This window comes from Poeciliopsis prolifica, unplaced genomic scaffold, assembly GCF_027474105.1.
Source record: "Poeciliopsis prolifica strain line A6 unplaced genomic scaffold, Auburn_PproV2 SCAFFOLD034, whole genome shotgun sequence".
Lineage (NCBI taxonomy): Eukaryota > Metazoa > Chordata > Actinopteri > Cyprinodontiformes > Poeciliidae > Poeciliopsis > Poeciliopsis prolifica.
Window position 1 is genome coordinate 6,304,193 of NW_026562409.1, and position 14,343 is coordinate 6,318,535.

Below are 14,343 nucleotides of genomic sequence, written 5' to 3' on the forward strand. Positions count from 1 at the left end.
AGTAGTGGTTGTTAGTAAGTGAAAATTTGATGTATGCAGATAAAATTCAAAGACGTTTCATTGCCCTTTATTCATTACAAAAATATTTCTTTATAATTCTTTATGAATCTCTACATTGTTTGGTATGCCACCAGTCAATTTCAACAAGTTCTTGACAATTATATCACAGTGAAAGCAGCAGTAAATGTGACACATAGAATGCAAAAATTTAAATCGCACCTACTTGAAATGCAAAATAATGGTCGAGTATACTTCTACTAATATACTGTATTTAGATATGATTTTTTTTTTCAAATATTCTATCAAAACCTTAAAGTCAATCAGAAATATGATGGCATCCTCTTAACATTACTCCAACACTTTAGTTTGAGTCCACTTTATCTCTAAAAGCTAATGTGACAATATTGCTCCATAGTTCACATTATCAGCAGAAACCACGTTTAAGTCGGCATATTGACATATCTAAGCCATATAAGTAAATATCAACTCTTACATAGCATGCTTTGTAACTATATTCAGGAACTATATGTAAAATGTGTACAATAATGTGTGTCATACTCTTTCAGATGCAACAGGTCTTACAGAATGTTCCTCATTTGGCTTCTCCACATCAAAACATCACTGTATATATTCAAGACACCAAAGATCCTCATGTCTGTACAATTCCTCTTGCAAACATATATTTACTCTATAATAGAACTGTTAGTTTAGCGGTGGACAGTATCTCCCCGTGGTCATTGGTTGCCCTGCAGGTGTAAACATTTGCATCCTCTGCTTCAACTTTTGAAAGGATCAGGGTGCAGCGTCCATCATCATCATACTCTATTTGGACTGTGGATGATTCTTCTACAAGTTCATCTCCACACAGCCACACCACCTCTGGATCAGGATATCCTGCAGCAAAAAACAAGAGGAGTGAGACATCTGGTGTTGGTGCTGTTTTTACACCTTCAGAAGTAAGTTAACATTTGTCCTTTGGGGTCTGAATACACTAACAAGTGTGACTTGTCATCAAAAGAAATTAGTGCATCATACGGAGACTGTTTCAGTATGAAAGATTTGACTAGAAATTTCATAAATTAACCAACAGAATGAAACAAAGGGTTTTGTTTCCTTCTTTTATAACAACATAAAATAAATAAATGCACATTTAAAAGTTTCAGGTCATTGTTACAGATTTCATCTTCTAATATTGGTATCAATGAATAGTAAATCATTGATATTCTTTGCTCTAAAGTGCAAAGAATGTATAAAAAACATCACAATTATCCGCAATTAGAATTACACCAACAATAAACAAAGACTATTTATTTTACAGTTACATTTTTCTTCCAATCATATTTTCCTAAATCCAACACTTCTGTATCGACTTCAGTTGCTGCTCACTATGAATTTTCACAAAGAAGGAAATTCATAATATTTTCTTTGTTGTTAAGTTTTCTTTTTAGGCTATAAGCTCAGTCGTGTTGGTAGAAGGTTCAGCTTTGAAACTGTTTGTTGAGACATCGATCCCATTTCCTTGTTGGTTTGTCAAAAAGGTGTACCTTGAGTCACGAGGCTAAAACACACAGCATGCTGGCTGGGTTGATAATTAAGCGGGGAAAAGGAGTGAAAAGACTGTGTCAGCCTATGTATATACCACTTAGGTGGCACGAGAGCCGGGCGCAGGCGCCCCGAGCTACTTTCTGGTCCTCCAGTTTCTTGGTAAATTGGGGTGGTCCCTGCATCTTACGCTCCAGAGACTGCAACGCATCTTCTGCTTCAGGACTTAGTGAAAGGTCTAGAGAAAAATAAATAAATACATCACAAATAACATTACTTCAACAGCAAAGTAAAGTGACTCAGTCAAGATGAGGAAAGGACAAAAAGCATCTCATCCTTACCAGTGATTGGGAGAGTTGCAGAGCTTTCATTTTTAGACAGTAAAGCCATTCTCTTTAGGGCGAGCATTGCCTTCCCGGCTTTCTGTAAGACACATTTTAATGAGACAACAAAGTAACTGAGCTCCACAGGACAAATTGCTCAAATATTGCTTGTTACCTTCCACTTCTGCCTGGCCAAAAACTTTTTCATCTTCTCCTTCGACAGACATTTTGTGGAAGATTGGTCTTCAGATTTCTTCATCCAGGGGTGAGCAAGACCCTCTTCACAAGACATCCTCCGCCTACAGATACAAAGAGAACTGCATAAGAATAACTGAAAAATGGTGTCTGTGGGAGAGTTTAGGCCATATGACCTGGGATCCTTATTTAGGAGAGAGCTGATGAAATTCTGGGCCTCCTCAGTTATATCTTCAAAGCTCTCTTCATCAAACTCCCACTGAGCTGCTGTGACCAAAGCCAGAGTCTCTGCATCGCTGTTTCCCTGGAATGGAGACTCACCGCTTAGCCTAAAACAGAAAGATTGAGAAGAGTAGTTGTGAGTTTTTACCACTAGGTGGCATTATAGTCTGAGGTTTACTTTATAAGGCTTTCGGATTAAAATTTGTTTTTCTTTATGATTCAGCATTGTATACAGTAAAAAGCCTTAAAAATACACTTTTATGTGCACATGACTTGCAAAAATATTAACACCTTTAGAAAGTGTTCGTTTTTTTGATGTTACAAACACTAACTTTAATGTATTTTATTGAGATTTTATTCCAATACTTTGCAATACATAATTGTGAAATGAGATGAAGCTCTCATCAAAATCATTCAGAAATAATAAAAAAAAAAATCAGTAAAGTGTGTGGTGCTTATGTTTTTAGCTCAGCGCTTTCTAGAATTATGCTTTGTTGACATTATATTTGGAAGTCTTCAATATTGTGTTTTCAAACCTGGCATTTTCAGAAATTGAAAATATTGACCATTTTCTTTCCAAAAGGTTTCCCATTAACTTCAGTTTTGAAGCTTTGCCATTTTCCTTTGGATTTAGGTAAAGGACTTTGACTGAGCCATTCTAATGAATATGATTTGATAAAAACATTCATTGTTCAGGGTTATTGTTCTATTAGATCCATAAAACCGACAGTGAAATAGATTGAAGTTTGTAGTTTGAACATGTTAAAATTGGGAGTCTTCTAATTTGATTAACATCTTTATGACTAAGTCAAAAATCCAATGTCTAAGAAATGTGGTTTGTGGCTTGATGCATTCTCATGTGCTTAATAGCAATTTTCTTTCTTTTTTACTGAAATAGGTTTTACCGCATGTAAAAGTGGTGAAAGTAAAAACGTTTTCTGATGACATCACTTATAACTACTTTGACATCGTTTGGGGGGAATTTTTGATCCAAAATTTCTTGGGCACTTCCTGGAGTGAAAGCTAACTGTTTCACGTTGAGCCAAATCCATGCTTTGAATTTATTGCGCTGTCTAAAGAGTGATACCAACTTTTTGATTTGCATTTTGGCAATAAAATGAATAACTGTGTCAAAGAGCTGTTTTGATGTGTGGAGACAGCAAGGTGACTCACAGGATGTAGCAGATGACGCCGATGCTCCACATGTCAGTGGCCAAACACACAGGTTCATAGTTGATAACTTCCGGTGCTATAAACTCAGCAGTGCCGTGCATCACCTTCAGAGCTGTGTTCCTATCTGTGTAAACGCGCATTACAAACTGAGAACACACATCCAACGTCATAGAGATGCATAAATAGGAAAAGAAGTTTATTTTTCGTACCAAGTTTGCAAGCTAATCCAAAGTCAATTATCTTTATGGAAGTACCAGTGGTGTCAACACAGACAATATTTTCAGGTTTCAGATCCAGGTGAACAATATTCTGCTGATGCATGAAGGCGATCCCCTCCAGAATTTGTTGTATGTAGCGCACGCTGCCAGGCTCTGTGTACTCAAAGCTGTCATCCACAATGCGATCAAAGAGCTCCCCACCTGCAATACTACAGGAAAAGAAAATAAAAATCTGACATCTGGCACACAACCTAAATTTAGGACTGTAATGAGAATTTGACATGATGGTACTTACAACTCCATTACCATGACCATCTCTGGTTTATGATCATAAGCTCCCAGACACTGAACTAGCTTGGGGTGGTGGAGATGATTCATCAGCTCGATTTCTTTACGAGCAGCTTCTCTCTCTTTGGCTCGCCGTCCTTTGTAGAACTTTCCCGCACACACACGGCCTGTTTCCTTGTGGGTAAGCTTGAACACCAAGCCAAATTTTCCCCTGAAGATTACAGAAGTCAGTTTTGCCTAAAATCTTCAGGCATGAAAGATTTATCTTTAATCTCAACATCTCAACAGATACAAGCTGCGAAGTTCATTACAGTATAGAAATCATGAGTCTTCACAATAGTCATGTAACCTTCTGAGGGTTATAATAAAAATCTAAAGTTTTATTCATATAGAATCAATAAAAAGTTAAGGCCATTTGTCATTCTCAGTTTGTCAAAGAAAATTTATTTTAATGTTTGTAGCTGCTAGTTAGCCTCTAAAGAACACAAATAAGGCTTAAACTGCATCCCCACTGAACTGAACTGCAATACTAGAGGAGTTGAACAGGAGGCTTTCTCAATGCAAACATGACCATCAGTAGAGAGAAAGGCAGGAAGTTCAAAGCAACTCTTCCATCAATTTCAGTGAGGAAGGATCATATTCTTGATGACGTTCTCTGCCTGGCTTTCTAACTATATAGATTGATATATATTTAAAGAGGAACAGCAAAAGCAAATTAGATGACAAGCAGACATGATTAGATGAAAATATTGTCTCTGCAAAAGCTTCCTCAGGTTTATGCAGAACTGATAGCTACTGTAGATCAGTCAAACCCACTAAATTTCTGTCCACAATGACTATGTGAATAAGGTTCGACGGTATGAGTTGCAACAACATTTAAATTCCCTATGGAATATTTTTGTATTTTTTTATTGAATTGATAAACTAAAATACATTGCAGTTTAGTATAAATAAAAGAAAATGTCTATCACTAGTAAGTGCAATAACCAAACTCTTCGCATAAATCAAATCTTAATTGAATTTATTTCAGTCCTGTGTGTCAAAACATGACTTTTACACATATTTCATCTTTGAAGAGTTTTTTATCCATAATTTGCATTTGTGTCATGGTCAGGTTAAAAAGGACTGGATACTTTGGACAGCCTTCAGAGAGTCTGAGGATTAAGGTTACTTGAAAGGATTACAAGAAAATGTGGCTTCTTGAGAGTGAAAAATGAAGAGACACAGATGAGTTATTCTTTCTTTCTTCAACTGTCAGAGGGAAATTTCATAATTTTTTTACAGATACAGATCAAGACACGGTATGTCATAAACTCTAAGTTATTGGAGGAACAGGTTTCTGCAAGCTCATGTTGTAATCACAATTCCTGGCAGAATTTGCCCTCTAGCCATACTAAAAAACTACTGCTACTCCTTGTTTCTTCTGAAATACAGTAATTGAAGTTCTTGAGAAAAGGGCATTTTGGCTCAAGTTCCAGAAAAACAAACGCTGGAAAATGTGTGACCTCCAGATACTCACGTTCCTAGTTTCTCATGCAAGTTGTAGTGATCTGTAACTTTGTGGGAAGAATCAATAGTGACACAGGAGTATTGAGTGGCTTCTTCTTGCATTTTCTTAGAATCTACAAATACAAACACAACATATTGATTGAAGACTTCCTATGATTACAACTTTTAGATATGGTGCCAGATACAAATAACACCCAACCTGGTTCCTCCATCTTCACCACTGCTGAAACTGGGCTGGGATCACTCTCCCCCACTGCGTTATAAGCCCTCACTCTGAAACGGTATTCCTGTCCTGGTTGCAGCCCGGATGACACTTGGTATGAGGTGCTGGCACACTTGGCAGTGAGTTTTTTCCACTCCCCAGCCTCAGAAAGACCCTGGTTTCTCAGCTCCAACACATAGCCCAGGACAGCACTGCCGCCGTCGTAACAGGGTCCCGACCAGGACAGGACAAGGTTGGTTGGAGATATGAGAGAAGCCACCGGGCCCAAAGCAGGAGGCTCTGGCCTGTCTGTATAAAGATGATGGAGAAGGGCAGGCTGGTTCAAACTGAGAAAACCACCATATTTTTTAACCTTGTCTGCTCAGAATTCACAGTGGTTCTCCAAAATTGAACAATAACAGATTAAATAAAACAAGCCCTGGTCCTATGGGTCTTCATTCAGACATTCATATGAGTCGTAGTTTAGTGTAAATAAAGCCTAGATCCATCATGCATTGAAGTAAAGTGTTCAGATGCATAATGGTGTGGTGGACATTTTCTTGTCCCATTATGAGTCCCTTAGTACTCACATAGCCAACTGAGCATTGAGTTTCTTTAACATAACAATGAGTTCACTGTAGTCATCTCCACATCCATCAGCTCTCCATCCAGCAGACCTCCTTTGGGATGTAGAGGTACGGCTGATTCACTTTCATGTGTATAGTGAACAAAGTCACTGAAATTGTGTGATTCTATCGAAATCTTTTTTTCCCCTCTTTCCATTGCAGATTCTCTTGAAAATCTGAATAGACCCATCTTTATAAAGACTGCTGTGACAATGAAGGACCTGACAACATGCTAATGGACGTTCTCACAGGATGTCAGCCTCGCATAGTTATATTGCTATGGAAAGAAAATATACACTGTTGTATCTTTATGTCTTGGTAGACATTATTGAGTGTAGTGCATCAGCTTGTTTAATTGTTATTGATTTACTGGGTTTTAAATGAACAGAATCTTTAACTGTCCGAATGCTTCGCAGCTCTGTGATGTGATCAAAATATTTGAGGAATGCTTGTAAAATTCTTGCATCTACACCATAAAGATTTCTGACAGTTCTTAAGGTAAAAATGGGTCCAACCTGGTATTATCAAGGTACACTTAATAAAGTGGCCACTTAGGGAGATGTGTGTTATTGTTTTACCTATGACAGAAAGGGTAAGTGTGTGTTGGGCTGAGCTTTTCCGGTCTTTTACTACCACAGTGTAGCGTCCTGTGTGCTGCGGTGTAGCCTCTGCTATGACCAGCGTACTGCCCTGTTCTGTAGATTCTGTCCACAATTCTGGACCATTAACTATCTACACACACACACACACCCGCACACACACACACACACACACACACACACACACACAAAAGAAAAACCATGATGTTAGATAAATACTGTGGAGAAATCAACAGCTGAGGGTTTGCTTTGTTTTTACCTGTTCTTTGTTCCTGATCCAGCAAGATACCACAGGGGGGCTTCCGGTAAAAGAACATTTCAGCTTGGCAGTTTGTCCCACCTTAACCTCAAAATGCTGGGGTGGATTTTGGAAGCTCAATACTGGACCTATAAAGACAAAACAACAAGAGTGTTTTGACTTTGAGGTCAGAGTTTCATTTTATCACACTGGAAGGAAACAATAAAACATGGAGTGTAAGTTAGAGATAAAGACTAAAAAAATGTCTTGCAGAGGCTTGTTCTATTCTGTATGATGGAGGGATGTGTTCAGTTTCCTGATACCATTATTGTTGTGGTATACAGGAACATCAAGTGTCTTATGTAGAAACAAAGAGCAAAACACTGACAATATACTAACTAACCTAGCTCATGTTAAATCCAGGTAAAAGAGCTCATTCCTTGAACACAAGTCCATATCTAAGCTTAGGTTATCTTCTTCTCACATACTGTCAGTATGTAAATATTGTGGATGGTAAATTTAAATGAACTTAGAAAGATAAATATGTTTTAAAAGGCTTTAGAGGTAACATTCAACTCACTGTGCCTAATTTCTGTCCACCCTTCATATCTACTTTATTATAAAAACAAAAAAAAGGAATATGACACAGTATGTTTACTCTACAACAGATGGCCTGGCATTATCAGGTGCGTTTCTCATGCTTTTGTTCAGGCAGCCAACACCCTAAGGTAAAGTTTTCAACATAATAAAGCACAATAACTTAAAAGCAATTGATGTTTGTTGGGGTTTTTTGCAGCCCCAATTCAAACCATTATAGCGCAAACACCAAACTACTCACAATTACCAGCTACATTTATTCAACAAAAAGAGCAGTGACTAAAAAAAAAAAAAAAGAAAAGAAAGAAAATGAAAAATGTATTAAACAACACATGGGAATGTTTTTGTTTTGATGTATATCGAAGCTACTTGGTTGGCAAAAAAAAAAAAAAAAAAGTATTTCTCACCTGTTGAGTTGGTTCTCTTCTTTGGGATGACTTCTGTGCAGAGAGATGAAGAGCAGGAAGGTTTAAGCTGCTCAAAACGAAGGTGTGGTTCAACTTTGACAACTATGGCTATCAGCTCACAGACTCAGGAAGTTTCAGTGAACTTGAAGTGCAATGTCCACTTCCCTACATGGTGTTTAGCTGGGAATAAAAACTTTCAGTGGGTGTATCAGGGAGCTACATTGTTGAGGAAGGCTTTTACAATTGGTATACATGTTGCCTGACAGCCAATCACGCAAGGACTGGAAGTGTGTTTCCTTTCAGAGACTAAACAGGAACATCCTGAGGTTAAGATATTTTTCTGGCTTTTAAATGCAGGAAAAAATAATATATACATGGCTTCATTCCAAATAAATAATGGAAATTACCACAAGTTAAGATGCTATTGAAAAGTGTGTTGAATGCCTTTACCTTTCGGTGAAGAGAGTGAACTCTGTTGAACAAACTTTGCAGGCGAGGTACAAATAGATCCATTACACTTGTGCAACTCAGCTTTGGAGTTTTGTGAAGACTCTCCATTTTCTACAGTGCTTTTGAATGCAGAAGTGGGAATCTTTGTGACACCGTACATACTTTCGAAGTCTGTATTGGTTAAAATTAAGAGGAAAAGAAAAGAGGCAATAAAACTCTGAAAAATGCTTACAATGTCTTGCAAAAGCATTCACACTTAGTCACATCTTTTCCTCCATTTACAAACACAAACTTCATTGCCTTTTATCAGGATTTTTGTGTAGTAGACCAAAACTAAGCAATTCCTAAATATGATGTTCAAGAAAAATTATGCATGCTTTATTTATCAAAAAGAAAGTGTGCAATTGTATTTTGCACACTGGTGGTATTTTCAAATTCTGACTAAGGTTTTCAGTTGAATGTAGGTCTAAAAATATGTTGCATGAATACCAACCCACTGAATATTTCGTGTCATTGCTCTGCTGGAAGATGAACCTCCACTCCAGTTTTTCTTTTGTTTCATAGTTCCCAAGAAGTTTTAATGGGCAACTTGATACAACACACTTTGAAATGTTAATATTTGCTCCAGTGATTCTGTTTTAATTAATTGTGGCACTTCTGGGACAAACTTGCTCAATTGATGGTTAAGTAGAGAGGTTTCAAGAAGCTTCTGAAGGCATTTGACCTTGTCTCAAAGCTACTTGGCCAAGTAGCATTTTTGTTGGAGATTTTTGGATCTCTGGAGAGGTAAGCTTGGTGTATTGTAACAGAAAGTACAAAATGTCCACCTTCTTTGTTCAGAAAGTATTATTGTCATCAACTGTGTTAAAAATTAACTTTCTTGTTCACGAATTACGAACATTTTTTCAACTACCATGAAAATATTTTGATCTCTCTTACCTCTAACAAACACAGCTGCACTGCAGGATGTTCTCCCTGCATCATTTTCAGCCAAGCATGTATAAGCCCCAGCATCTTCTGGCAAGCACTCCCTCACCACAAAACTTACATCATGGCCATTCAAAGAGGAGTTTCCAAAATGTACCCTTTTACCTGCCAAATAAAATTAAAAAAAAAAAGGAAAAAAAATAGAAGCGTATTTCTTCGCTATTACAGGGATAGCTTGATTTAACTAAAGAGGCATTGCATAGGGTACAGTCAGTGTTACCAACAGAGATAAGATTAAAAATCACCATATCTGAAAGTCAAATATGTACTGGATAACTTCCAGGTCTTCAGTCAGCTATAATTCCAATGCAAAACAGCATTCATATTTTATCTAATCCTGTAAGTAAGAAGTTAATTTGTTTGGATTGTAAATTCCAGAGGTGTTTTTTTTCTGTTTTAGATTACGAGTGTGTATTGTGTGACAGTAATTTCTGTCACTGAGCAAGGATACGACAATGTACCTTTTTCTTTGCTTACCGTTGTGCAGCCATGTAACTTTGATGGGCTGACTTCCTGTGAGAACTCCTCTTAGCACTAAGTCAGTTCCTTCGTCCACACAGCAGTCTTCAAGTGGCTTTATGAAAACAGGTGGGTCCAGATTTTTTGGTGAATCTACAGTGGGAGATAATATGTAAAAAGGTTTTTGTCCATATTGACCTTAGAGCATCACACAGTTCCTGCAGATTGTTGAACAGACAACCTGTATGTAAGTTTCCCATCCCATCATATCCAAAAGGTTGAAATCTGATGACTATGAAGGCCAGTAGAGTTCAATGAACTCTCTTTTTTAAGTTCAAGAAACCAGTTTGAGTTTAGTTGACCTTCATGACATGATGATGTGTCCTTCTTGAAGTAGCCATTCCAGAGCTCAACAGGAGCCAAGAGTGTAAGAAGAAACCATTACCACCACTATGATTTAAGATGTTTACACCAAATTCTGACCCTTCCATCAATTACAAATAGGAATAATTACAAATTCCAATTTGTGATTACCCAACTGTGTTAATAGTAGCCTCGATTTCCTGAGCTGACAGGATGACACCTGGTATGTTCTGCTGCTGTTGCCTGGCTGTCTGCTTCAAGTTTCAACATGTTGTACATTTAAAAATGATATTCTCCAAACCTAGGTTGTAATAAGTGGTTACCTGATTAGCCACTCTAGCTTCTCAAAGCAGAATTCCCATTCTCCTCTGACATTTGGCATCAACAAGGCAATTTCATTCACACAACTCTTCACTGGATCTTTTCTGTGCACAATCCCAAAAGGTATGATGCTAAAGCTACAGAGCAGCAGTTTCTGAAATACTCTGACCAGTCTATCTGGCTCCTAAAACCATGGCATATGTCACACAAATTTCCCTTTGATCTTTGGTTTGAACTTCAGAAAGTCTTATCACATTGTTGCTGAAATGTATGAAGTTGTTACCCTATAAAACTATTTGTTGATCAGGTAGACCTAATACAGTAATACAGGGCCTTAAGTCATAGACAAATAATTTTTTTTCACCTGATATCTTTTGGGGAACATGATGAAAATAGCTTTTTTGCTAGTAAAAACCTTTCAAACCACTGCATCAAGTAGACAATTTGTTCTGCGTCTGTTTCTTAATACATAACATGTTTCACAACAGAAATTAAGATAGTATACAAGGAAGTATGCAAGTTATTTTTCTCTCAATAACAAAAACTTCTTTTTTATTCCTTCTCATGTTAAAGGAGGTGACCATTGCACAGAAAAGCTAAATATTAACGGCATAATTTAATAAAAGCATGCTTGGATTTTTTGTTGTTTTTTTGGCAGGGAGAGAGGGTTGCTGGATTGTGCACAAATTTTGCATAATAATGCCCAGAAGGTAAATACATTGTTCTCTTTGATAGAACTTGAGTTATTTTGTTAGATTTGGATGATGGCCATGTGGGGGTTGGCTGCTGCTTTCTCAAGAATGTTTCTTCCTCATTCTGGCATGGCCTTGTTAAAGAAAATAAGTAAGTGCTATGCTGGAGATGCAGCCTGATAGAAAGTGTCATTGCTTGCATGATACTTCTACAGGCGCATGTCAAGCAACAAAGCTTAAAAAAATCTGTTGCATGCAAGTTATGGTTTACCAAAGTAAGTTTTTTATCTGCAACCTTCAGTTAGTGTTTAAAGCTTTTAATTCAGTGCAAAACTTTGTGGGTTAGGACAGTTTTGGAAACTGTCATGAGAAAAGTCAATCTTTATTATTTTTTTCTTCAAATGATATTATTATATTCATTTACTTAAGGTGAGCCTTTAAATCGGGGGCTGTTCTCACAACCATCTTCTATTTTTACTGAAAACCTTCAGATAGCTGTCTAATGGTTTCCTTTTCTTGGCTGCTAAAAATGCAACATGCCAAACATAGCAGAAAAGCAACTGAGAAACGAAAGTATCCAAACACTTTGCGCAGCACTTTGAATAACAAGCACATGCATGATGAGCTAAAAAGAAATAATAAAACATGCCACATTTAAATGTTGAAAATTAGACTTATCTGTAACAAGAAAGTAGAAAAAAGCACAATTTAAAAAAGTTTGTTTGCATACAAAATTTGACATTTTGGATTAAAAGGAAAGCTAAAGACGTTTGATGAAGTTCAATGAAGACATATTGAGATAACATATTTGGAAAAACTGTGACGAGTGCAATGTGTACTTCAAAAACAAGCCCTGCTGCAGTATGTTTGAATTCAGTGTGCCAACTTATGAGATGCATTGGCTTGTTCAGACTTGAGCTATTGATATTAGTACCAAGGAAAATACATCAAATGAAAGTACTGAAAAAAAAACATTCTCTGGTTTTCTTATTCCATCTTCAGCTCTTACCTGGTTCCAAACATTTTCCAGAAGTCCTGATGTCTGTTGTTCTTGTCCCATTTTTTTGTGCACATGGGGGACATGATGGCTGGAGCTGCAGCTTGAAGGTTGACACATAACGCTGTTTGCTCCTGTCTACATTCATGTCTGTTTTAGAGAGCCCTCCAGGGTCTAAATAGAACAAAAAATAAGTTACAAAGTCACTTCTCTGACTGGTTATCACACTTCCTTTCTGGGTTTGTGGTTTGAGCCTCCACAGCTTGAGCTCTCTTCTGTATATAAAAAAGAAAAAATCAACACGCCACTTTTGTTTACACTCCTCCCTGTTGAACCAGCAATGACTTTGCCTTCTGCCCTCACACTTTTCTGCAAAACCCTCCTTTCTCACCCTCCCTTGAGCTGCACTAACTCCACCTACGTGACAAATCTTGTCTTACCTAGACCCTTTCAGGTGTGACAGGCAGCTGCTTATCTTCGTAGAATCTCTCCCGGTAACTAGAACCCTACAAACTCGTGGTCTTTATCATCAAGGACAACAGACACGCACTCTGGATAAACAGGGAATGGCAGAAAAAGAAAAGAAAGGAAGGGCTTATCTCCACCACCCAGGCAAAGGTCATATTGTGCACCATTTATTGAATGCACTGCTGTCCGTTGATTTCTATTTGACTCGTAACTTATCGATGCTTCAGCTGAACTTTGTAATGCCTGACATCAGCACATTCATCCCAAGAGTGACTACTGTAAAGCTTTGATTGCTAACAGGAGCATTTTAAATCCCTCCTCTGACAGTATTATCCCTACACACACAAACTGGCCCCTTTCTAAGGCAACCGACCCATCCACTGCTAGGGTAACTCTCTGTCTTTCCCTCACTCTCTCTCTTTCTTTCTCTCTGTTTCTCTTGAGGGGTCTGTTGTTTTTAAACTGTGTGCTGTAGAGGTAGGCAGCACACCAACCACACAATCTGAATCGGTTAGGTTAAAATCAAGAGAAAAGTAATAACAAAACAATCTGCACTCAATACCAGCACTGAAATGAGTTGTGTATTACAAAAGTGACAAGCCTAAGCCAACTTAGAGGAGCATAACAATAGTTTCCACCTGACTCCCATTCTCGCTTTCCAAATTCCACTTCACCGATCACAAAGAATAGCACTGCGAGGGGCTTGTGTTCATGTCTGTGTGAGCAGAATTCCTAGATCAAACATTTGCAAAAAAATATATATATATAGCTGAACTCACAGAGATTGACGTTTAGTGAATGCAGATTGGTGTAGCACAAGTCATAGATGCAAGGTAGACAGCATCGTTCTATTAGAAATAAAAATGTCTTGTCAACAAGAAAGGTTGATAGCCTCATCAAAACTAGACTCATCTTTTGAATAGCGCTTAGCTTGTTACAATCTCTATCAAGAAGATGCTGACATTTCTTGCAAAATTTAATGAAAGTAGCACAAAAATAAGTCGCCGCTGTTGTCCACTTCTACACTACATGATGGACACCTCTACTAATAAGGCAAGGCACAAAGCTTTTAATCGGCCACGACAGATTCCTGAGAAGAACAGAGAACATTCAGATGAAGTTGGTTGTTAAAAGAAAGCTGCATGAAACACTGGATAATTGTAAGAGTTTTTGACATCAAGCAAAAAAAGAGTAATGGAATTTAAGCTGATGTTGTACATAAAAGGATTGTGGAACATGAGTCTCCTAGGTTTTGAGTTTTGATTATCATACCCACATGTAGCTTGTCTGCAGGCATCCCTCAAGGAAGTTTCTATCCTTGAAAAATTTTCTAGTATCTGTTTACTAAACCTTAAGACAGTAGATGGTGGAAACATCTATTATCTCAGTGGGTTACAGATTCAGAAATAGTCACAATTAGTTTTAGCAAGTTGGTGGACAGATAAAATCTCCAGACTGAAGTCTAAA

General features: G+C 37.6%; 1 protein-coding gene across 2 annotated transcripts; it reads right to left on the reverse strand.

Moving 5' to 3' along the window:
• Positions 1–51: 51 nt before the first annotated feature.
• mylk5 (myosin, light chain kinase 5) lies at positions 52–12,957 on the reverse strand. Of its 2 annotated transcripts, XM_055052183.1 has the most exons (18): positions 12,849–12,957; positions 12,421–12,582; positions 10,054–10,188; positions 9,529–9,681; positions 8,590–8,760; positions 8,140–8,172; positions 7,157–7,284; positions 6,877–7,030; positions 5,670–5,981; positions 5,481–5,583; positions 3,969–4,172; positions 3,665–3,882; positions 3,456–3,579; positions 2,237–2,389; positions 2,041–2,164; positions 1,884–1,965; positions 1,640–1,780; positions 52–894 (listed from the first exon to the last, which is right to left on the reverse strand). In XM_055052183.1, the coding sequence occupies exons 2-18, from the start codon at positions 12,554–12,556 to the stop codon at positions 689–691; spliced, it is 2,577 nt and encodes an 858-aa protein (XP_054908158.1). In that variant the 5' UTR covers positions 12,557–12,582; positions 12,849–12,957; the 3' UTR covers positions 52–688. The 2 variants fall into 2 exon arrangements, with proteins under 2 accessions (XP_054908158.1, XP_054908157.1); XM_055052182.1 differs by lacking the exon at positions 12,849–12,957 and having other exon boundaries at positions 12,421–12,809.
• Between the last annotated feature and the right edge of the window lie 1,386 nt (positions 12,958–14,343).

Bases quoted from the DNA above. Each gene is read 5' to 3' on its own strand.
- mylk5 (XM_055052183.1), bottom strand. From the start codon at position 12,556: ATGAATGTAGACAGGAGCAAACAGCGTTATGTGTCAACCTTCAAGCTG. The intron at 10,189-12,420 runs GTAAGAGCTGAA...CTCCCACTGTAG, and splicing joins TGGAAAATGTTTGGAACCAG to ATTCACCAAAAAATCTGGAC. The intron at 9,682-10,053 runs GTAAGCAAAGAA...TTTATTTGGCAG, and splicing joins AGTTACATGGCTGCACAACG to GTAAAAGGGTACATTTTGGA.